The 21,654-nt window shown below is 52.7% G+C and overlaps 8 protein-coding genes across 8 annotated transcripts; 4 read left to right on the top strand and 4 right to left on the bottom strand.

The window, feature by feature from the left end:
- Window positions 1-288: 288 nt before the first annotated feature.
- Window positions 289-3,554, bottom strand: J4E82_010082 (uncharacterized protein; the record flags this gene model as incomplete). The annotated part of the gene is made up of 7 exons (XM_051736298.1): window positions 289-468; window positions 509-901; window positions 1,009-1,235; window positions 1,341-1,651; window positions 1,827-2,282; window positions 2,355-2,509; window positions 2,568-3,554. 7 exons carry the CDS (start codon window positions 3,552-3,554, stop codon window positions 289-291), a joined length of 2,709 nt encoding a protein of 902 aa, XP_051583911.1.
- Window positions 3,555-5,212: 1,658 nt separating this feature from the next.
- Window positions 5,213-7,965, top strand: J4E82_010083 (uncharacterized protein; the record flags this gene model as incomplete). The annotated part of the gene is made up of 3 exons (XM_051736299.1): window positions 5,213-5,341; window positions 5,389-6,578; window positions 6,636-7,965. 3 exons carry the CDS (start codon window positions 5,213-5,215, stop codon window positions 7,963-7,965), a joined length of 2,649 nt encoding a protein of 882 aa, XP_051583912.1.
- Window positions 7,966-9,426: 1,461 nt separating this feature from the next.
- J4E82_010084 (uncharacterized protein) lies at window positions 9,427-11,349 on the top strand (the record flags this gene model as incomplete). Its single annotated transcript, XM_051736300.1, has 2 exons — window positions 9,427-10,212; window positions 10,258-11,349. The coding sequence occupies 2 exons, from the start codon at window positions 9,427-9,429 to the stop codon at window positions 11,347-11,349; spliced, it is 1,878 nt and encodes a 625-aa protein (XP_051583913.1).
- A 48-nt stretch (window positions 11,350-11,397) lies between these two features.
- On the bottom strand, window positions 11,398-12,659 carry J4E82_010085 (uncharacterized protein; the record flags this gene model as incomplete). Its single annotated transcript, XM_051736301.1, has 4 exons — window positions 11,398-11,550; window positions 11,599-12,104; window positions 12,150-12,487; window positions 12,532-12,659. 4 exons carry the CDS (start codon window positions 12,657-12,659, stop codon window positions 11,398-11,400), a joined length of 1,125 nt encoding a protein of 374 aa, XP_051583914.1.
- Window positions 12,660-13,305: 646 nt separating this feature from the next.
- Window positions 13,306-14,229, top strand: J4E82_010086 (uncharacterized protein; the record flags this gene model as incomplete). Its single annotated transcript, XM_051736302.1, has 1 exon — window positions 13,306-14,229. The coding sequence occupies one exon, from the start codon at window positions 13,306-13,308 to the stop codon at window positions 14,227-14,229; it is 924 nt and encodes a 307-aa protein (XP_051583915.1).
- A 384-nt stretch (window positions 14,230-14,613) lies between these two features.
- J4E82_010087 (uncharacterized protein) lies at window positions 14,614-16,168 on the bottom strand (the record flags this gene model as incomplete). Its single annotated transcript, XM_051736303.1, has 3 exons — window positions 14,614-15,623; window positions 15,673-15,934; window positions 15,986-16,168. The coding sequence occupies 3 exons, from the start codon at window positions 16,166-16,168 to the stop codon at window positions 14,614-14,616; spliced, it is 1,455 nt and encodes a 484-aa protein (XP_051583916.1).
- A 1,701-nt stretch (window positions 16,169-17,869) lies between these two features.
- Window positions 17,870-18,596, bottom strand: J4E82_010088 (uncharacterized protein; the record flags this gene model as incomplete). Its single annotated transcript, XM_051736304.1, has 2 exons — window positions 17,870-18,304; window positions 18,354-18,596. The coding sequence occupies 2 exons, from the start codon at window positions 18,594-18,596 to the stop codon at window positions 17,870-17,872; spliced, it is 678 nt and encodes a 225-aa protein (XP_051583917.1).
- A 1,278-nt stretch (window positions 18,597-19,874) lies between these two features.
- Window positions 19,875-21,532, top strand: J4E82_010089 (uncharacterized protein; the record flags this gene model as incomplete). The annotated part of the gene is made up of 2 exons (XM_051736305.1): window positions 19,875-19,936; window positions 19,987-21,532. The coding sequence occupies 2 exons, from the start codon at window positions 19,875-19,877 to the stop codon at window positions 21,530-21,532; spliced, it is 1,608 nt and encodes a 535-aa protein (XP_051583918.1).
- Between the last annotated feature and the right edge of the window lie 122 nt (window positions 21,533-21,654).

Raw genomic sequence — 21,654 nt, forward strand, 5'->3', positions numbered from 1 at the left:
AAACAGCTTCTTTAGATTTTCTGTAGCTAGCTCTGTAGCGTAGATCCCTAGCCTTGATCCTACTCCCTTGATCCCACTCCTCGTTCCTTATCGCTTTCTTATCGCTACTAACAAAACAGCTTGATTGTAGTACAATCAAGCACATCCTCTCGGGTAGGATTAAGGACATCCTCTAGGGTAAGATTAAAGGCATCTTTTAAGGTAGGCTGCTTTACTTAGCTAGCATAGCATATAATTACTTAGAGGTTATAGGTTAAATCTATAACACTAGTATCGTTTACAATTCTATTATTTAATAGCTTTGTTCTTTTCTCTTACGTAGTCTTCTTCCTCCGCTTCGTCTTCTTCTTTATCTTCTTCCACCTCATGATTGCTGACTTCAAACAGATCCTTCTTGCGCACCGAAGATAAGATCCCACGAAGGAGTTCCAGGTCGGGTGAAGGACCCCAGAGCTGGTTCCAGCCAATCTGCATCCTGTTCTATACCGCTACCCGAAAGACCAAGCACGCAGCTCAGGTCGAAGAGATCAGGACCCGCCCAAAACGTGTCGGCGTCGTACTGTCCGGCATCTCCTACACCGTCAACGCTTCCCATTGATATCGAATGCTCATGTGTATGAGATTGACCTCCTCGTTCGTGGGGAACAACACCAGTGGTAGCCGTAGCATCATCAGGACGAATAGCGAGTCCCGCAGCACGCGCAATGCCTCGGATCGTTCGCGCAAAGTAGGTCGACAATCGCGTTTCCGACATGTCGCCCAGCTCGAGCAGATCGACCGACATAGTGAGGTAATGGCTAACGACCGCGGGGTCGAGCGACACTACCTGTTGGACGAAGGGAGATGCCTTCGTCAATCGGATCAGGAAGACCGCAGCTTGGGCAAAGGCCATGGCCATATACTACAATCACTCAATCAGTAAGTTACGAAAAGACATGACAATGCTATGAGGGTACGATGACCGGACAAGGCGCGAGCTGATGTGGGCAGGGAGGAGCGCAAACCTACGTCCGTCGCAAAGCTCAGAGCAAGGTCGGTCTGGCTAGATTCGAAATGTGTTTGTATCGTGCTCGTCGCTGCGTTGAGAGCTTTGCGAAGATATGTGATGCTGCCTTCGTGACCTTCGCTGTGAGTGGACGAGCGGAGAGCCATGGCATTGATGCTCAGACGAAGGTGCTCGGCCTGCAGTCGAGCTATACGTGCTGAGGCGCCGAGGTAGAGCGCATGGGATGATCCTGTCACATCAGCCTGATATTGCAACATACATCTTGGTATCTTCATCTCCGAGTGGCCAGTATTCGACGGGGAATAACACTCAGAAAGGACAGAAGAAGACGTACCGGACCAGACCCAAAGCTTGCACCAGTCGTCCAACCTTCCGTTTAGATCCGACAACATCGACAACAACGACTGACTGTCCGGAGGACCGCTTCGCGCTTGCTCTTCTACCCATAAGACAAAGGATCGAGCAACAACAGCCAATTGGGCCTTCGCTGCAATATACGCATCACCATACAGCGACAGGCTAGCTTGAGTCCCTGGCCGAGGGAGCGGATGAGACAGGCGAGCTTTGAGGAAAGCTTGGTCGTCGATGGATTCGAACTGAGTTGATTGTGGTCGACCGAACCCAAATGACAGGAAAGAATCGAAGCTGCACCCAGTCAGTCATTCACGTACGTAACTCATATCTAGACGGATATCCCTCAGACCCAGCCGAGCGACGTACCTAAACCAAGCCAACCTGTCACAAACGATGTCAGCGGCCGTCTCTCCATTGAGACTTCAAGATCCACCTCCGAGTGAATCTGTTCGGGGCAGTCACTTACCATGTCCTCCATTGTCGTAGCACGGCCGTATCCACCTCAGCCGGAGCCTCGAGCTGAGAGCGATCCTTCTGGGTAGCTGCCACAGCTTGTCCGACGGCCCGCTGAATCCCTAGCCTTCTGGACACTCGTGCCGCATGCCCTGTCAAGACCCACGCGTCAGGTCCCTTTCCACCACTCTGCAACCCCCAAGCCGCAAGCAGCAAGATGGCCTGCACATCTGCTAGGGTGTGTTTTTTCCGGAGCAAGGTGTGAGCGAGGTGGGATTCGGCTATCTCAGCCAGGGCTTTTGGAACATGGGAGTCCATAATGTGCGCTTTGCTCGAGGAACGGAGGTAGAATCGGGCGGAGATCGCCAGGATTGCAGAGAAGAGTGACGGATAGCGCTGGACTGAGGTAAATGGATCCGGAAGGGCAATATCAACGATAGGCAGGAAAGGATGGCAGTGTTCCACAAAACTGGGGTCAGAACGTCAGCAGTGCGGTTGCTTATGTAGTAGTGAAGGAGGAGAGGGGCGCCGAACCACTGACAATGTGTATAAGGTTCTGGCTAAAGCAAGGTCGATTACACCAGAGCTGACTGGTTCATCTCGTACACCCCACGGTGGCATGCGGGCAGAATGCACTCGTGGTTCAGGGAGCGGCGAGTTCTGCTTTGATCTTTCCCGATTCTCCCAGACTGATGGCTTGGCCGGGTCAGTGACTACCACCCTGCATACAAGAAGACAGGTCGAACAGGCTTACTTGGTATACCAACGACTGGAAAGGCGGCCCAAACCCATCTTTGGTGGCCGAAGCTAGCCTTTCCTCGCCCTCGTTATCTCTATGCTCATTACCCGTCCGTACGTCGTGTTCTCCTGATGGCGATGTTGTCTCGGTTCGGCTCGAGTACGAATGAGGGGATATGAAATTTACTTCTGGCGAATCACCGAACCTCACATGACCTAATCCCTGGGTCGTTAGGGGATCAGACGTAGAAAGCAGAGCGGTTGTAGCAGTACTCGTAAGAGCCGTAGCATGGTAGCTCGACGGTTCGAGTGGTGGAGGAGCAGGAGCAGGAGCAGGAGCTGTAACGGGGACCGTGGACGAAACTGTAGCAGGAGCTGCAGTCAGGGCAGGGAAGAGATCGGTCCCATTGGTACCAGTGTTCTGCAAACCAGCTAACAAGTTGGTGACACTATCTTCCAAGCGCACCAAGCTAGCTCTAGCTGCCGCCCCATGTCGATCCTCAACCACATCACCGTTCGTGTTCGTGTTGTTGTTTGAGTTCGGGACGGGGGACGCATGTCCAGGTTTGCCAAAATCGCATTCCTTACTCGCCTTGACACATCTTTCGCATGGCCTGCCACCAAGGCAGCGGAGCTTTTGTTTGCGGCATCGGAAGCATGCCTGTGTGGCTCGACGTTCCTGTTGATGGTGCTGTTCGTATTGTGCAGCGTCGACGGTGACATTCGGACGATAAGCAACGTTGCCCGCGTGCCCTTGGCCGAAATCGCATTCTTTGCTCGCCTTAACGCATCGCACGCATGGCCTGCCACCGAGACAGCGAAGCTTTTGTTTGCGGCATCGGAAGCATGCCTGTGTCGCTCGGCGCTCCTGTTGATGGTGTTGCTCGTGCTGCTGTGCAGTGCCAGTCGTGACGTTCGGCGGGTTCGCGATGTCGTGTGCGTTCCCCTCAAGTGAAGTTCGCGCTCTCTTACTCCGCTGGTCTTCGTCGCTATCGCCTCGCATTTCGATGCCGCATGTCTGTATCGCTCCGCGCTCTTGCCAATGCAATGGTAATTGTTTGTCTTGCTTCACAATGTCGTCAGTGACGTTCAGAGGGCAAGTAATGTTGCGCGCGCGTTCTTATTGGTGGAACGTCGCGTTGGCTACCGTGCGGGGAAGTTCGCGTTCTCTTACTCGTTCTCGTGCGGGGACGCGGAACAAGCTCAGTAATCAAGTTCTCCCACAATTTTACGAAAGCTCTGATATAATAACCAGCTGCTTACTCCGCGAATATGGGTTACGCGCACGACCACGCAGCATCTCTTCGTGGCTCCAGTCCGTGAACACTGTTGCCACGACGTGATCAGAAGTCGTCCAGACAGCCTCACCCCTCGTCTCCACTGCCTTCATCCACGCCCCGGCACGGTCGTGACCCTGCGTAGTTCAATGACATAGGCGCTAACATGGCACTTCGTCGATGGCACACAAGGCACTGTATTCACCGCGAGAACGATAGCAGCAGCAGCCGCACCATGATGTGTTGCAGCACTCTAAGCACCTGAACACTCGCTGACGAGCTCTAGAACCGGGCGAGCAGCCGTAGGATATGATAGGAACTAGCCGCAGCGACAGCAATCAGCTCGACTGTGGCTCCTGACGCTCGGATCGTGCCAAGATACCCGCAGTGGCCCCGTCTCCGGCCGCGCCGGCAACTTGCTAGCTCTTTACAGACGATTACAGCCTCAAACTTCCGAGCGCATCCGTTATCACGGGCCGTCTCATTCAAGAGCACGCCAAGCGATTGAGGTGGCGCGCACAACCACTGAGCTTGCAAAATACATGGAGACCTTCATTCTACGAAAGACTGGCGAGATCTGCCATGATCTCTCACGAAAGATCTTGTAGCATCTGCACTACCGAGCGGCAATCAATAATGCCGTCTAAAAACAGGCATTCAAGGACTCCTAGTTGTGAACAGTGTCGGACTGCATGTCGCATCCTAGATCGACTTGGGCCGTGGGGTTTTCGCCGACTCCGTGAATGCGAATTCGACCCTAGTGCATCAAATGCAACATCTTGGCCACGACTGCAAGAATTATGTGTACCTCATCCCAACACTTGATCAGTAATCCTTGAATCGGCGCCGATGGCCTCACCGTCCTTCGAGATCATCACACCCACCGTCACTAGCACTAGATATCTGAACGGGGCAGGTTGAGTTTATACATAGTGATCCTCCAATCAACCTCTGCCTCGTGCTTGACCCTTCTGATCGGTAAGTTGAGGGTACCTGCATATGAGACAACGAGGAGCAACTGAAGCGCATCTTGGCGACGCCCATGCTTTATCTCAATCTTAAGATCTTTCAAACTACCCTTGCGCATACACCTCCTGATCTGGCCTACCGTCTCGATCCAGGTATAGATATCTCACCGAGGCCGTCTGTGCCCTTCGTGCCTTTTTTTAACACCTTTCTCCCCGGGTGCAGTCACGTAGAACGCCCCTGGCATAGTATGGTAATCCCATGCGGACCATATCGGCGTCATAGCGCGTTGCGTCGCTTCTGCCGAGCTCTATGGATAAATAAACACGATACAACTGACACACTAAACTTGTTCGTTCTTGCCCGGATTTCTGGGACTTTTTTTCGCTCTTTGTTTCGTTCTGCCGCACTGCTCACTATGATACATTGGAGGTTCTGCATTCCCATTCTGGGTTGCGCATTCTTTGTCACTGCCGCGGCATCCCCGAGAGAGCTCACTGGACAGATAGTCACAGGTGCTTATATCGTCGAACTAGCGGAAAGCCATGTACACGACGACATTCTCACTATTCCTTTATCAACTAATTCGTGTAGGACTCCGCCTCCTTCTACAACACACTCGATATCGATGAGGGTGGTGTAGAGCACCGCATGAATCTCAACTACAAGCTATTCAAGGGCATCTCGTTTCAGCTTCAAAACGTATCTAATGCAGATGCTGCTGCGGCCAAGATTGCAGAAATGGATATGGTCAAGCAGATTTGGCCAGTTCGCGTTCAAGCTCGGCCTCGTAACGAAGTTGTCTGGGAAGGCCAGGATAGAAGTTCGGGTCAGAGCGCGCTCCGTAAGCGGCAGGGAGGCGAGAACACCAGCGATACATACTCGACCCATGTCATGACGCAAGTCGACAAGCTCCGTGCTCAGGGTATCACTGGGAAGGGCACCAAGATTGCGATCATCGACTCGGGGGTTGACTACCTGCACCCTGCACTGGGCGGTGGCTTTGGTGAAGGTTACTTAGTTTCTTATGGAGCTGACCTGGTGGGAGACGACTACGACGGCTCCAATACCCCTGTGCCGGACGATGATCCAATGGACGAGTGCGTAGGCCACGGGACGCACGTTGCTGGCATTGTCGCCGCTCAAGCCAACTCCATGGGCTTCACTGGAGCCGCTCCTGACGTTACCCTTGGTGCATACAGAACCTACACGTGTAATACTGGTCGAGTGGCCAATGATGTTCTGATTGCTGCGTTCAATCAAGCGTTTGAAGATGGCAGCGATATCATCACCTGTTCAATGGGCTACTCTTCAGGCTGGCCTGAAGACCCTTGGGCCGTTGCTGTCTCGCGCATCGTTGATCAGGGTGTACCATGTCTGCTCTCTGCTTCCAATGAAGGCGACAAAGGCCTGTTCTACACCAGCACGGCATCGAACGGCAAGGGTGTAACGGCGGTCGCTGCCATCGATAACATCGTGATTCCTCAACTCTTAATGAACGCGACCTACACCATAGGTAATTCGTCGGCCAACTCGCCACCCGAATCTTTCGGATGGACTTACGGTTCCCCTGCGAACTGGGGAGACATCAGTCTCCCATTGTGGAACATAAACAATGATCCTACCGACCCCGCAAACGGTTGCGATCCGTACCCGGCTGGCACTCCCGATCTGTCTGGATACGTTGTTCTGATCCGCAGAGGAACCTGCACCTTTGTCGAGAAGGCCACCAATGCCGCAAATGCCGGAGCTAGATATATCATGCTGTACAGCAATGTCGACACGTGCGTATACGGATGAATCCAGCTTATGCATCGCGCTAGTTGCTAATCTTCAGGCAGAGTAATCGGTGTTTCTGTTGAAGAAGTCGATGGCATCCTTGCTATAGGGATGGTGCCCCGCGAAACTGGTGAAGAGTGGGTTGCTGATCTGGCGGCTGGGATTACTGTCGCCGTCAATATCTTGGACCCCACTATTGCTCCAGTATTCGTCGCTCAATCATCTAACAACGCTACCGGTGGATTCCTTAGTACGACCACACCCTGGGGTCCGACGTTCGAGATCGATGTCAAGCCGCAGATCGCAGCACCAGGTGGTATAGTTCTGTCCACTTGGCCGCGTGCTCTTGGTAGCTATGCTGTGCTCTCTGGCACTTCTATGGCAACTCCACTTGCGGCTGCTATCACCGCGTTAGTCGCGGAGGTCCGTGGGACGTTCGATCCTAAAGAGCTTGAAAGCGTCCTCTCTGCGACTGCAAACCCGAATATCTTCAATGACGGCGGTACCACATACACTTATCTTGCTCCCGTCGCTCAGCAAGGCGGTGGTCTCATTCAGGCCTATGACGCCGCATACACGAAGACTGTCTTGAGTGTTTCGAGTATCTCATTCAATGACACCAACAACCGCATTGAAACCACGAACTTCACTATTACGAACACTGGCACCGAAGATGTCACATACAGCATTGCCAATGTGATTGCTGCATCTGGTTACACTCTCGAAGAGGGCACGATCTTTCCAATGACCTTCCCCAACGAGCTCGTAACCCAGGGTGCTGAGCTATCCTTCAGCGATGACAAGGTCACCGTCTCCGCCAAAAGCGAGGTCGCTGTCAGCGTTACGGTTTCACCGCCCGCGCTCGATGCAACCCGTCTCCCCGTGTTCAGCGGCTACATCACGCTCAATGGCACCAACGGTGACTCTCTGAGCCTTCCTTACCTCGGCGTCGTTGGCAGCATGCTTGAAGCGACCGTCCTCAACACCAACAACACATACCTCACGAGGCCTGATGATCCGGATGCTGTGCCTCTCCCCGCTGACTTTTCTTTCACCCTGTCCTCCACGGTGAACACTGCTTCCAACGCTACCGTCGTATTGCCGGAGGTCCAAACTGATTTCGCATTCGGAACTTCACTGCTCGACATCCAGATTCTGCCCACTGACAGCAACAACTCGTCTTCTCTGCGCAGCATCGTCGACTTCCCTACACACTACGTGCCACGTGGACAGTCTTGGTGGGACTGGAATGGGCAGCTTTCAGACGGCTCGTTCGCGCCGGCCGGCACGTACAAGTTCGTCGTGAAGGCGCTGCACATCTTTGGCGACGCGTCCAAGGAAAGCGATTACGACACTGCCGAAACAGTAAGCTTTAAGATTCAGTACGCGTAGAGGGATGCATCAGGCAAAGATACCCATTACTGCATGCTTTGCAGAATACAATTACGGAGGGAAGTCTTGCGTAGAAGCACCAAGCCACACCCCCTAACATGCACTACGAGTTAGAGATAGGCCTAGAACGCGTAAGTTTTATTATAGAGAAAGATCATCCTCTTACACGCTGCATAGCCACGTGTATACAGCATGTTCATAATTGTTTAATAATCACAGATTTTATTTGCATCTTAACCTTATTAGAAAGTAGTGCCGAGGGCTTGTTTCCCATGGCGCAAAGGAAAGTCCGATCTTTCGGCAAGCTGTGCGATGCTGTTTATCGTGAACAAGTACAAGTATAAGGTGGATTTGGAAATATGTGTTCAGGATGATGTTGAAGCCCGCGAGCTTCTATCCTGCTTCAGCCGCACTTGGGCATTTTCTCGGCAGCTATGCCTAATGGCTTGGCTGGCTTGCGGCGATGATTCAATTCCACGGTTCTGCATCCACCGTATTAAGGGTGAAGTACTCTGTCGACGATAGAACTCGCACGTACGGAAGGTCTGTTGTGAAGCGCTTGCGCGGGATGGTGTTATCGCTACAAGCCTGCCCGGGCGAACTCCAACCATAGCCGCCCGCCACGGCCACGACCCACCTCTACCTACGTTGTATTTATGGATGAGTAGTGTCGCATAGGTCTGTAGATTGATCGACGAAGGATCTTGTGATCGTAACTATGGTCATTGCACGCACGGACACTTTGGACAGGCTAACCAAGAACGGAAAGAGACTCCGAGATAGCTCATCATGCAAACCCCGCTGTTGCCATGTCGATTTCGTTATCGACAACCATTCTAGATGTCTTAACTCAAAATCCCAGTCGATCACGTTCTTTCTCCGTATGGAACGTGAGTTCTTTGGCTCTACCTTTTTCTGACGTCATGCGCAGTGAACGTAGCCGTAACGCGACGCGAAAACATTCGCAGCCGCGCCGAACTCACAAACTAGGCGGCTGCTCAACCTGCCGGCGCCGCCATGTCAAATGTGATCAATCACGGCCATGTTGCTCTGTCTGCCGTAACGCTGGCCTGCAGTGTGAAGGCTTTCCCTCCCAGATCCGCTGGGCTTCTATGTCTACCGGCCCGCCAGCTCTGAAGTCGGCCCAGATACCGCCACCCACGCCATTTGCCCAGAGGCAAGCAGCATCTCAAAGCACAACGGCGTCTCAGGACGCTTCTTCAACGGAACCAAATCAACGTCTGCATCCCATCGGCTAGATATCAGATTCGCACTAACAGCCTGTCAGAGCAGTCTGGTGAAGCAGCCTCTCCCAATGGCCCGCAACAAGACGACCAAGTGCCTCAAGATTCCATTTTACCGCCCCATAGATCCTCACCAGCAAACATTCCGCTTCTCTCCCAAGAAATCGCGTCGAGCAGCGCCGAAATCCCCAGTCATCCACCAGCATGTCCGTCCTCTATGCTTCCGTTGGAGGATGTACGCCACGTGGAAGGTGACACAGGGATCGAGATGAACGAGTCCGATCTCTTCAGCTACCATTCTGCCGGATCCTTCTCTGATCTGGAGTCGTTGCTCGATAACTCTGCCGTCCTCGGGTGGAACGACTTGTTTGGCTCTACGACGAGTCTTCTTATGCCTGTCATACATGACGAAACATATCACGATTCGCTCGAAGTTTTAGCGAATGTTGCTAGTCACCCACATGGATTCAATGATGGAGATCAGTTTCCACGGCATTCGTTCGAAGCCGAATCATCGCTGAGTGGACAAAGTATGGGTACTTTCGCGGCAGTCACAAGCCCACAACCTCCTCCATACACACAAACGGAATTAAATGGTGCCGAGGTGCTAGAAGATGCAAAAGTACTTCTGAAGCACTTTCGAGATGTCGTGATTTCCCAGTTCGCGCCGCTGCCGATGCACTCAAAGTCGCCATGGGAGATTCTCAATTGGAGCAATGCCGTACATACTCTCGCCGATATAACGTTTCTCCAGAGTTCCAATGTCAAACACGCAAACTTGGCTAACCTTTTCGCCATTATCGGTTGCTCTGCACACACCATTACTAAGACACAGAACTATCCTGGCGTTCTTTCGTACCAAAGAGGTACCCAGATCCTGGATTATGCCTCACGGCATGCTAAGAGCCACATGCAGGAGTCTTTGAAATCAGAAACAGCTGGTCCGGGAAAGTGCAAGTACAAAGACCAGCTAATGGCTCTCTTCAGTCTCGTTGCGCTTGCGGTATGCATCCCACCCTGTTGTGGAGATCGTGCTAAATGTCAGTAGACGCTGAGCGGCAATTCGGCCGACGCTAGATGCTACATCATCGATGCGGAGCGCCTGTTGAGATTACGAGGACTGGCCAAGCGAGATGTCTCTCGCAAAGCTCGATTACTACACCACGTGTATACCTGGCTCCGGATCGTTGGTGAAAGCACTTTTATGTTGCATGACCTCACCAGCGCCGGTTTTCAGGAAAAGATAGAAAGGATGATACAGAAAAGCACGGCAGTTTCTAGCGTTTCGTCGGCCTCGGAGCAGAACGCAGTGTTGGCAGATGAACACCCTCAACTCGACGATTTTCTTCGAGTGGAAACACACGGTCCAGATAGCGATCTCCACATGGGAACATCAAAAGACCAGGAGGCTGGTCTCCGAGATATTCACCTTTCGGATCCTCGCGAATGGCCAAAGACACTCTATATGGATATTTATGGAATTCCAGAGGACTGGCTCAGCCTGGTATCGCAAACGACCAGAGTCGCCAACATCATTGACTTTCTCGAGCAAACGACCGAGCAAATGCCGCGGGCCTTCACAGACTCTCTACAAAGGAAGACGACACGACTAGAGTACATGATATGCTCTTTTTCCGCTAAGCACAGCGTTTTTGAGACTCCCGTGCCGTCAGATAGCAATAACGAGATTACACCCAATCATTCGATTTCCAGTCGAGCGATGTTGAGAGCAATGGGCTCAGCGTTAGTGATATTCTTCTATCGGAGGATTCGCAACGTTCATCCTTTCATCCTGCAGTCGCATGTCAACGACGTCATCACAGCACTACGGGACTTCGATATCGCCCAAGGTCCCACAAACATGATGTCTTTAGGTACGCCGTGGCCAGCTTTCATCGCTGGATGTGAAGCGCTGCCAACGTCTTCCCGGGATTGGTTAATGGGGTGGATGGAGAAGGGTGCAAGTCGATCTGCTTGTAATGGCTTCACTGCCTCACAAAAGGTCATGCGAGAGGTATGGGAGCAACGTGACGTCGCGGGGGCCATACAAAATCCTGAGAGCGGCATCTCCAATAGAGGCAAAGTTTACTCCTGGGTTGATGTGTTGCGAGAGGGTAAATTTTGGCTGATGCTATACTAGTTGGCGTGCATAATTGAAGTCAACAATCATACCATTCCTACATCTACATCAAAGCTTTGCAAGGATACCGTTGCCTTCCAAGACACTCAGATGGTTCGTCGTTATTTCTTTAACGGAGCGGCAGCCAGCCAAGGCCATTGTTGATCTGAACTCCTCGTACAGGATGCGGATACCCAGTTCTACGCCCGCTTGACCTTTGTACTGCAAGGATGTTAGTGGCAGGGCTGGTATGTGCCTAGAAGAACTTACAGCTAACCCCCATATCGCGACTCGTCCGAGAAAGCAAAACTCTGCCCCAAGTGCGACAGCCTTAAAAATGTCTGAACCTCTCCGGATGCCACCATCCATGGCGATTTTTATGCGTCCTTTGGCGACTGGAGCACAGGAACGCAGCGCATCTAACGTCGCTGGCACACCATCGAGCTGACGTCCCCCGTGATTCGAGATGATGATACCATCGACACCCGTAGCCACGGCTTGTTCAACGTCTTCGGGCGACGAGACCCCTTTTAGCCATATCTCCATCTTTGTATGCTTCCGCAACCACGGGATGACTTCTTCCCATTCCAGTGTATCGTCGAAAGCTGTGGGCCCATTGCGCTTGGTCTCGTCATCACCAAAGTCGCCCTCCCCACTGGACAGAATATTTGGGAAGGACAAATCGTTCGGCAGGGCGAAGTTCGTGCGCATTTCTCCTAGCCGTCGTCCTAGCACCGGTACGTCGACAGAGAGGAAGAGGGCTTCATAGCCGGCTTCTATCTATATGTCAGTCTGCACTTGCAACGCTGTGAGCTACTCACTCTCAGCCCTTTCTAACAGCTGTAGGGTGCGATTCCTGTCTCTCACAATGCACATTTGCATCATGTAAGGATTTCCAGCTCCTTCGGCTTTGACTTCCTCTAATGCAACGTTTGAGTAGGAGGACAAGGCCATCGGTATCCCCGCCTTGGCCGCTGCCCTTGAGGTCGCCAGTTCTCCGTCTGGATGTGCTAAACAATGCATCGCCGTTGGGCTGATTCCGCAGGGGAAACTCGCCCTGTAGCCAAAGATTTCTGTGGTCGAGTCCAAATGAGAGACGTTTCGAAGAACGCGAGGCCGAATCTTGTATCGGTCGTAGGCCGAAACATTGTCCCGTAGCCTAATCACATCAGAGATTGCCAAGTGGAGAGGTTGGTTACGAACGTTATCATGTCCATTGCGCCACCATTATAGAAATCGCGATATTGTTTTGGAAGACGTTTTGTGCCCTCCTTCTCAAGATCCTGGATTGAGAAGACCAGAGGGTCAAGATTCGATGCCCGGTTTGCCATGGTGGAAACAAAAATTATAGTATTGTAAGGTGGCCGTCTGACGCAAGTGTTCTGTTGCGCTATGGCCGCTCGGTTGTGCACTGCGGAGTTCCTCTCCACCCACGATTGCGAAGTTTCGAAGATTTTGTTTCAATGATTGAAGATAATCTTTCAATTATGCGTTGTTGCTCAACAGTTTCGGTCTGGTGCTATGAGCGATCTGACACTCATGGGCGAGATAAGCTAGGTAGCTAGAAGCGCACTTGGACATCGTGTCCTACGGATTTACCGATATGAGAGCCGGAACGATTTGGCGTGATGCTTACGGAACAACATACTGAATCAAGTCTTCAATCGACATCTAGCCCCTCACGATGTGACTGATCAGCGTGGTCGGAAACAAGTCAGTCAGACTAACCATATCCGGAAGTCCACTCCGGAAGTTCACTCCTGTGGATGATGCCCCGCAACATCCATCCTGACATCCCTACATTCCTGAGAATTGCGGAGTGTTAATAGAGCCTCATATTTCAGTAGATACCGCTGTTGTCCTTGTTCTCAGCATTCAGCCTCTTTCTCAACGTACGGCCTCGAAATACTTACGATCCTCACCCACAAATATTTCATCTTGATCGTCTATCTTCAGACACAACTTACCTCACAAGCTATGGCGCCTCGAGAGCTCAGCGGCATCCTAGTAGCACTTATCACGCCTTTCACCGACGATGGAAAGACGGTGCATGAGGGCAGGCTACAAGCACACGTCAACCGGATGATCGAGGCTGGAGTTCATGGTCTTGTCCCTGGAGGCACCACGGGCGAGTTCACAGCCATGACATCAGAGGAAAGAAAGAACGGTCTGGAACTTGTCATCAAATACACAGCGGGAAGGGTTCCTGTTGTAGCTGGCATTGGCGCCTTGTCGACGTGGGAGTGCGTCGATCTAGCTACCCATGCAACTAAGGCTGGTGCTGATGCATTGATGGTGGTTCCTCCGTTTTATGATCCTGTCAACTATCAACAGCTGCGGACACTTATGAAGGAGGTACACGAGGCATCAAACCTGCCCATAATGTTCTACAACATCCCTTCTGCTAGCGGCATCACCCTATCGCCCACGGAGTTAGCGTCTTTGTCAGAAGTAGGCGTTCAATACATGAAAGACACATCAGGAAACGCGCCGGCGCTGACGGAGCTGCTTTTCGAGCTCGACGACAAGATCACGGCCTTCAACGGCTGGGATACCCTCACCTTCTACGGCCTCGCTGCAGGGGCCAAGGGTTCAGTGTGGGGCGCTACCAACATCATACCTGAGCTTTCAGTGGAGCTGTGGAACAAGCTGGCCGTCCAGGGCGATCTTCGGGGCGCGCGGGAGCTGTGGAGGAAGATCTTCCCCATCTGCAAATTCCTCGAGAGCCACAACTACCCTTCCGCGGTCAAAACAGGCATGGAGCTGCGAGGATGGGAGACGGGCGGCCTGCGAAGGCCGTTTGATCTACTCGCGAAAGAACAAACCGAAGAGCTGGCAGGCTATTTGAGTGAGTCAGGGTTGCAGACAGTGAAGGGCAAGTGGCTGTCAAACAACGCTTGAAATCATGCGACTTGATCATGACTATAGGTAGAATGCGAGAGTTCGATATCGAGATCATGTATCATATATGTCGTTGGCACCCTAAATGAAACCTTATGACTGCAAAAGGGTATCCGTGATTCGTGACTTGACTGTCACACCGCGATAGATTTATCCTTGAGGATAGCTAAGACCGAAGACTTCAAACCGTTCCGTCGTGCAAACAACACAGTTTCAAAGATCAATCTTCATATCCACAATTTACCTGCGTCGCTAGTCATCTACACCGCAAGATTTGCAAATATCAGACATGCTTGAACGCGGAACAGTCTGATCACAGACAAAAGGACATGTTTCAATACTCAAACGACCGATCTGTTGACACATGCTGACTATATCAATCATCTAGTGTCCGCTACTACCCGAGTTGGAATTGTCAGCACAAGACCAAGCACCAGACGTTCCAGAATTGTAATCGTCAATGATACCAACAATAGCACTGTACGAACCAGCAACCATGATGAATGTCCCGATAAGAATCACAAACGAGGCCCAGACAACGCCGATCACCCATTTGGTGCCTTTGTTTGGGCGCTTAAGGTTATCGTAGAGCCACATAGCTCCGAGCGGTTGCATCGACATAAATGTAGCAAGCAGAGCGCCGACGAGCGAGATGAGAGAACCAAAGTTTGGCACAGCCGAGCAGATGACATAGGCTGCGAGTGTAACACCAAGCGTGCACGACAGCCATGTAGTCCAATGGGTCTTGGAGTTCGAGACAAGGTGCTTGGATCCCTTCATTATGCGGAGGAAGACATATTTGGCTGGATAGTGGGTGACGAGGCAAGTCGAAGCGATGAGACCGGTGATAGCGAGGCCGTAACAGACGCGCTTGAGAAGAGGGCCAGCAGATCCAAGAGCAGGAGATGCCACGTAGGAGCCACAGAAGTAGTAAACCACGACACCGACGATGATATAGATAGCGGTCATCGTACCCTGGCAGATGTACATGGCTTTGTTGTAGTCCCTGGGGTCGCGCATCTCAGACATGATGGCAAAGAAGGCGGGTGTACCAGCGTAGGCGAAGACAAAGGTGTTGAGAGCGGACATTGCCTCGATGAATGTGGGGTTTCCAATCAACTTGTAATCCGAAACGAACGGTCCATCTTGGGGCGCAGCTGCTGGACGATCTTGGAGGCCTACTGCGATGGTCAAAGTGAGCAGCGCGGTGATGATGGATATAACACCAGCCCATGCGAGCCACGAGATCTTTCCAAGAGTCCTAATCGAGCCTGTCAAGAAGCCAATTACGGCGGCTACGGCGACGAAAACAGCAGTACATGTTCCGTGCAGGGAAAGGGCGTTGAGGGCGGTAGAGATACTCGAAAAGCCAGCCGCAGCCACACAGATCCACCCTTTCGATCGTTAGTACTTCACCATTTATCACGTCGGCGAGGAACTTACAAAGCATGAAGGCAACGCTCATGAACTCTTTGCCAAATTTGCCGCCCATCATCTCACCCACGTCTACGATACTGTACACCTCAGGGTGGTTGAGCCTGAATCTACCAACCACGTAGTTTCCCCAAGTGATTGTACCCCCGATACCAATCATGCAGAGCACTCCGGGGATCACACCAAGCGCGTCGAATGCAGACGGGATGGAAAGCACACCCAGCCCGATCTGCGTCTTGATCATGACGACAACAGAACCCATCCAACCAACCTAGGGTTGTAAGCTAATGCGCAACATGTACAGGCAGATGCGAGGACGTACATCGCGATAGTTGGGCCCCTCCTCTGTAATCTCGCCAAAGACGTCGTCGGTGATGGAAACCCTGCGTCCACCTGTGCTGAACACACTGCCTCTGCGGTGTGTCGTCTGCGGTTCAAGATCATACTCATTTTTCTTTTCGGGCGACCGAGTCGATTCAAGGTTGCTGTTCGGCTGGTAAGACATGGTGAGACTAGAGTGGTACGACCGGGTGCATGGAAGATGAAGATGAAGAAGACGAGATTCCGACGACGGTACAGATGGGTGGATACCCTTAGACTGGTTGTGATCAATGTTCGACGAGATTTAGGTCAGGGCTGAACTGGGGAACGCTTGGTGTTTATGAACTAAAACTGGTTCCCTTCTGTAGTTCGATCTGGGGTACATATACTGGTACGTAATTCACAGGGCCCTTTGGAGCGCCTTCATCGCACTTTTGTCAAGAGCCACAGCGATCCCCATGAACGCTAAGGTACGCACAGGCCGGGTTCCTGTCCCAACGCTCACGTGCTGTCCCCGGGAATCGTTCCGGGCGGCGAACTGATAGAAGCCGGAATGAAACACCGAATCTGCAATGGTGGCACCTCTCCCGAGATATCTGATCCTAGTCAGAGAAATGCCTCATTGTACATCTTCCACGCCAACCCGAGATAACGTCGGTTATGAAAGGCGATAAGGTTACCGGGGCCGCCGTATGCCCAGGCGCCTATGGTCGCACATTTGCAAAGTTTACTGATCTCTCAGTTGGCTCCAGTCATTCTGTCAAGAAGTGACATCAGGCATTGGCGAGCGCTGAGCGGGGTATTGCGCGTAACATCGTGTCTAGAGGTCCTCGCAAACTGAGCATGCTAGTTGCGCCATCTAGTCGGAAATTTGAAGCCTAACAGTGACGCAACAACGCGTGGGATCGCGGCTCTAGTGCGTTGTTTTCCTGGGGATGGGAAAGGGCCGAGGGTCTTGTGCGGAGAAGGCGTCAGGCCAATGAGGCTTAGCTCTGGAAGATCATGACGCTAGTCTGATAAAGTGGGATCACTTCCGAGCTAGTAGCATGACAGCCAACCGTGCATCGGTCCTTCCGGTCTCTCACAGGCTGGGAGCTGAATCGCCTGGGTTTCAAGCTGAGATGTCATCACCGCCCCTGGCGCTTTCCGAACGTCGAGCTGAAAGCGACATATGGGAATCAACGTCAACGTGCGATCTCGCAGATAATCTCTCAACATTCGGCAATCCACGTCTGCCCCTTGTGTCTTCAGTACTATCCAGTGGAAGCGCTGGAGCCCAGATTGCGTCTGGCCACAACCATGAGCCTGGACCGGAGTGGATGCTGTGGCAACTCACGTCGTTGCAACCGTATGGCGGTCTTGTTTTATGAGTACAGGACGATGCGACGATTGCATTGCTCCAGACTCATCAGCAGCCTCGGTCCTAGTTTTGGTTTCTGCGCTTTTAGAGCATTATCTGGTTGAAGTAGAACCCTTCGACGCGTGTATTGGCTGTGCGCGAAGTGCTCTAGACTTTGCGACATTATAAGTTGACGGCGCCAGCGGGTCGCATCACGTCGAGTATCAGGGACAGGTTGAGACCATCACTACCCTGATGCCTACGACGGAGCCGCGATTCAAAAGATTGACATCCACAGCCGAAGCAAATGTTTATATGATCGCACATACCCTCAACCTACAAAGTTAGAACGCGGCGACGGCCTTTCGGTTCTAAATCTTACCAGCCGTCGATGCATGCGAACATGGCAATGTCAATGGCCAGGGTGTGTTGTGGGATTTAGGCATGTATGGGAACATGTTCACGCCACTGCGACCGATCGCAGGCGATGTATTCCCTGCGCTACTGCAACGGCATCTCGACAAGCGGTTGCCATACCTTTCATGCTTATCCACTCGTCACCGCCTCGTTATGCACCTTCTCGCAGTACTTCTTCAGATCCTCGCACCAGAGGCCGACCTTGCCTTTCAGCGTGTCCTCGTACATGACCTTGACAAGCCTGGAAAGCATGCCACCCATGATTTCCCACGTCCTAACTTCGCACTCGTTCTCACCAATGACGATGACCTCATGGAACCTTTCCAGTTTCATGCCAAACGCGTACATGCCTCCATTGCCCGTCCAACTCGCCCTGTATACCTTGCTGAGATCAGCCGTGAATGCTGGATCCTCGAGTTGTTCGGGCGTAAGGTACGATGTCGGCGACGAGGGGGTGCTGATGTCTACGACTTTGAGTGGTGTCAAAGTGACAGCGTCCGGTTTGTCTGCGTTCATAACGACGGTGAAGCGCATTGTGCAGCCGATGGTCATACGATCTTGGTCCTGGAGACATGTGTACAAAGTCAGCATCTGTCTCACGTGGCAGTCGTACGGCGTCATCGCTTGCCTTTCCATCTTGCGGGCCCTCGGAGGACGAGGGCTGTGTGAGAATTTCCGCGCGAGGGACCCAAGTGTTCCATGCCGGATAGTCGGCGGCGTGGAGGACCGTGTCGAAAACGAGCGGTGCCGGGGCGCGTACGACGGTCGAATAGGAGATCTGGAAAACGGCATTCTCTCGCGGAACGATCTTGGAAGTAACACCGTTAGACGGCGGCCAGGCGGCGGTTCCCGACATGGCGCAGTGAGTCGTTTGCGTGGATGCGCATGGTGAGCGGCACTTGGAGTGTTGTCACTTACGCCCGGCTGACGACCCGGAAAGTTGCTGACCCGCGTTGGCACGCGAAGATGTTTTATCGATAAGAGATGTGGTGTCCTTCACGTGACGCCTCATGGAACGGCACCCGTTCGGCAATCTATCCGAACAACTCGTCCATGTGTCCCCCACTTCTACGCGCATCTTGAGCCCCACGGCTGTTGATTTCTCCGCATGCCCACCGTCCCCAGGCGCATCGGTCTGGTCTACATATTGTGCACGTCGCACTTGTCCTACCCTGCAGCCCACAACAGCCTCATACTATCGATACAGCTTCTGTCTGAGGTACATTTGCTATAAAGCATTGCGCGGTTTCCGTACGCGCCAATCAGCATTGCGACGCATGATCGTCTCGCCATAAGTTTTTGGCCGGTGGTGAATTGAAATCACACATTAGCCGGTTGCTGCACGAAAAGCAAAGGCTCTCGAGCATTGAGCTTCGTATTGGGAAAGTAAAGCGTCCGACTTGGAGAGCCTCCGATTTCTCGTCAACTTGGTCAAAACGTCATTGCACAGCATTGCCCTGTCACGCATCTTTGTCGGCAATTGAAGCGGCGGCTTCGGGACTCACGCCGACCAACAACTTTCCCAAGCAGACCACGACTCGTTCCTCTCCATATCAATGAATAACTCGCAGCTTTCGGCCGCCGCAGTCTGGTCACACGGAACTCTTCGCATGCACTTTGGCGCCGAGTCTTGCATTGCAGAGCTTCAAGCAGCTTCTATAATGCTGTGGTCTACTCGGCGCAAGGCTTGGTGTCGGTAAGCTTCAGGCAAGTGCAGCGGCGTCTGTGCAGCTGGGCGGATTACCGCGTCTAGTAAGCCTTGGATCGCTCGACCACGGCCGCACAGGATTTTGCTTCGGCTAGCAAGTTTGAAGACCTGAAATTCTGAAAGATCCGCACTACCATGGTTGCATCTGGAGACGTTCCCGCCGTCTAGCACTGCTGAGGGGCCGCCGTTCCAGCTATTGGGGCCCCACGGGAGCAGAGTCTCCACACCGTTGAACGACCACGCGCGCAGGCCACGATGTAACCTGGTTGAGCTCACGGCAGCATGCTATAAAGAGGTCCGGTCGCTCGTGCGACGTCCGATGCCCGCGTTTTGAGCTCCAGAAAGCAGTGAAGCCTCCACACGAATCCTCTCGTGGCTCTACACACCCAATCCTGGGTCCGACATCGCGCTACGCCATTTCCGATCATGGACAAAATATCAAAGTACAACGTCGTTCATCGATATGAGAAGCGCAGCCTGCTCATCGCGTGCGTCTCCCCCGATGGAAGTTTGTAGACTTCGCTCACTGTGATACCAGGATCAATTGCATCGCCGGACTATCAATTCTGTTCTTCGGTTACGACCAAGGGATGATGGGAGGTGTCAATACCGCCTACGACTATTACACACTCATGGGCTTCGGCCACAAAGGTGCTGATGGTGGTCCTGTTGTTGACGACACGTTGCTCCAGGGCGGCATTGTTTCAGTGTATTACCTCGGGACTTTGGTCGGCTGCTTGGTCGGAGGCTCCATTGGCGACCGCTTCGGACGCATCAAGACCATCTTCGTCGGAGCTGCTGTCGCGACCGTCGGCGCATGCTTGCAATGCTCAGCGATGAATCACGAGTGGATGATTTGCGCGCGGCTCGTCAACGGCTGGGGTACTGGCATTCTCAACTCTATCATCCCCGTCTGGGCCACGGAGACTGCGGAACATACCTCGCGCGGCCAATTCATCGCCATCGAATTCACACTCAACATCCTCGGTGTTGTCATCGCATACTGGCTTGAGTATGCATGTTCCTTTTACGGCGACGGTACTTCGTCCTTTATCTGGCGCTTCCCTATCGCATTCCAGATCCCGATGCTCATGATACTCATGGCTGCCGTCATGTTCTTCCCGGAGTCGCCGCGTTGGCTTGTCAAGGTCGGTCGCGAGGCCGAAGGACGGTACGTGCTGAGTCGGCTTCGAGGCGACGCTGGGGAAGACAGGGAGAGAGCGGAGACTGAGTTCCAAGAGATTGTGGCTTCTTGCGAGTTGGAGCGGTCCAACTTTCGTAAGCAGAGCTACTTTCACATGCTGTTTGGAATCGGCTCTGGCAAGCTGCATACTGGTCGCCGCGTCCAGCTTGTGATTTGGCTACAAATCATGCAAGAATGGGTCGGTATCGCCGGTGTTACGATTTATGCTCCAACCATCTTTGGCATCGCAGGCATGAGCCCAGCAAAGAGACAGTGGATCTCAGGCCTCAACAACATCTTCTACATGTTCGCGACACTTATCTGCGTCTTCACTCTGGACCGTATCGGCCGCCGATGGACTTGCTACTGGGGTTCGGCAGGCCAAGGAATCGCAATGGCGCTCGCCGGAGGGTTCTCCTACCTAGGTCAAGAAGCCACGAAACGTGGCGACACCAGCGCGGCATCTTCATACGGCAACGCGGCGGTATCTATGGTCTTCATCTTCACAGCCATTTTCGGCGCAACATGGCTGACAGTGCCGTGGCTCTATCCCGCAGAGATCTTCCCGCTAGAGGTACGCGCAAAGGGTAACGCTTGGGGCGTCGTCGGATGGTCCATCGGAAACGGCTGGCTCACGCTACTCTGCCCAATCATGTTCGAGGCTCTCGGTGAGAAGACGCTGTACATCTTCGCCGCATGCAACGCGATTACGATCCCCATGGTTTGGGCACTGTACCCTGAGACAAACCAGCGCACGCTTGAGGAAATTGACCTGCTTTTCGCATCGGATAGTATCTGGAACTGGGAGGCAGAGAAGAACTTTGCGGCGCTGCAGGAGACGCTTCCTTTCGAAGCTACATCGCACGCAGCGAAGAATGACATCGAGCGCGTTTCGCTGTAGAATTTGTGGTACTCGTATTACTCAATACCCTACTCGTGTATGACCTAGTCGAAAGCGAAGTCCAATTGATGTAATTGATATCAAGCTGAAAATCTCTTCTCTGTTCGTCACTACATGACCCT

The sequence above is a fragment of the Alternaria postmessia genome (assembly GCF_024291825.1).
Source record: "Alternaria postmessia strain BMP 2775 chromosome Unknown scaffold_111, whole genome shotgun sequence".
NCBI classification, from domain to species: Eukaryota; Fungi; Ascomycota; class Dothideomycetes; order Pleosporales; family Pleosporaceae; genus Alternaria; species Alternaria postmessia.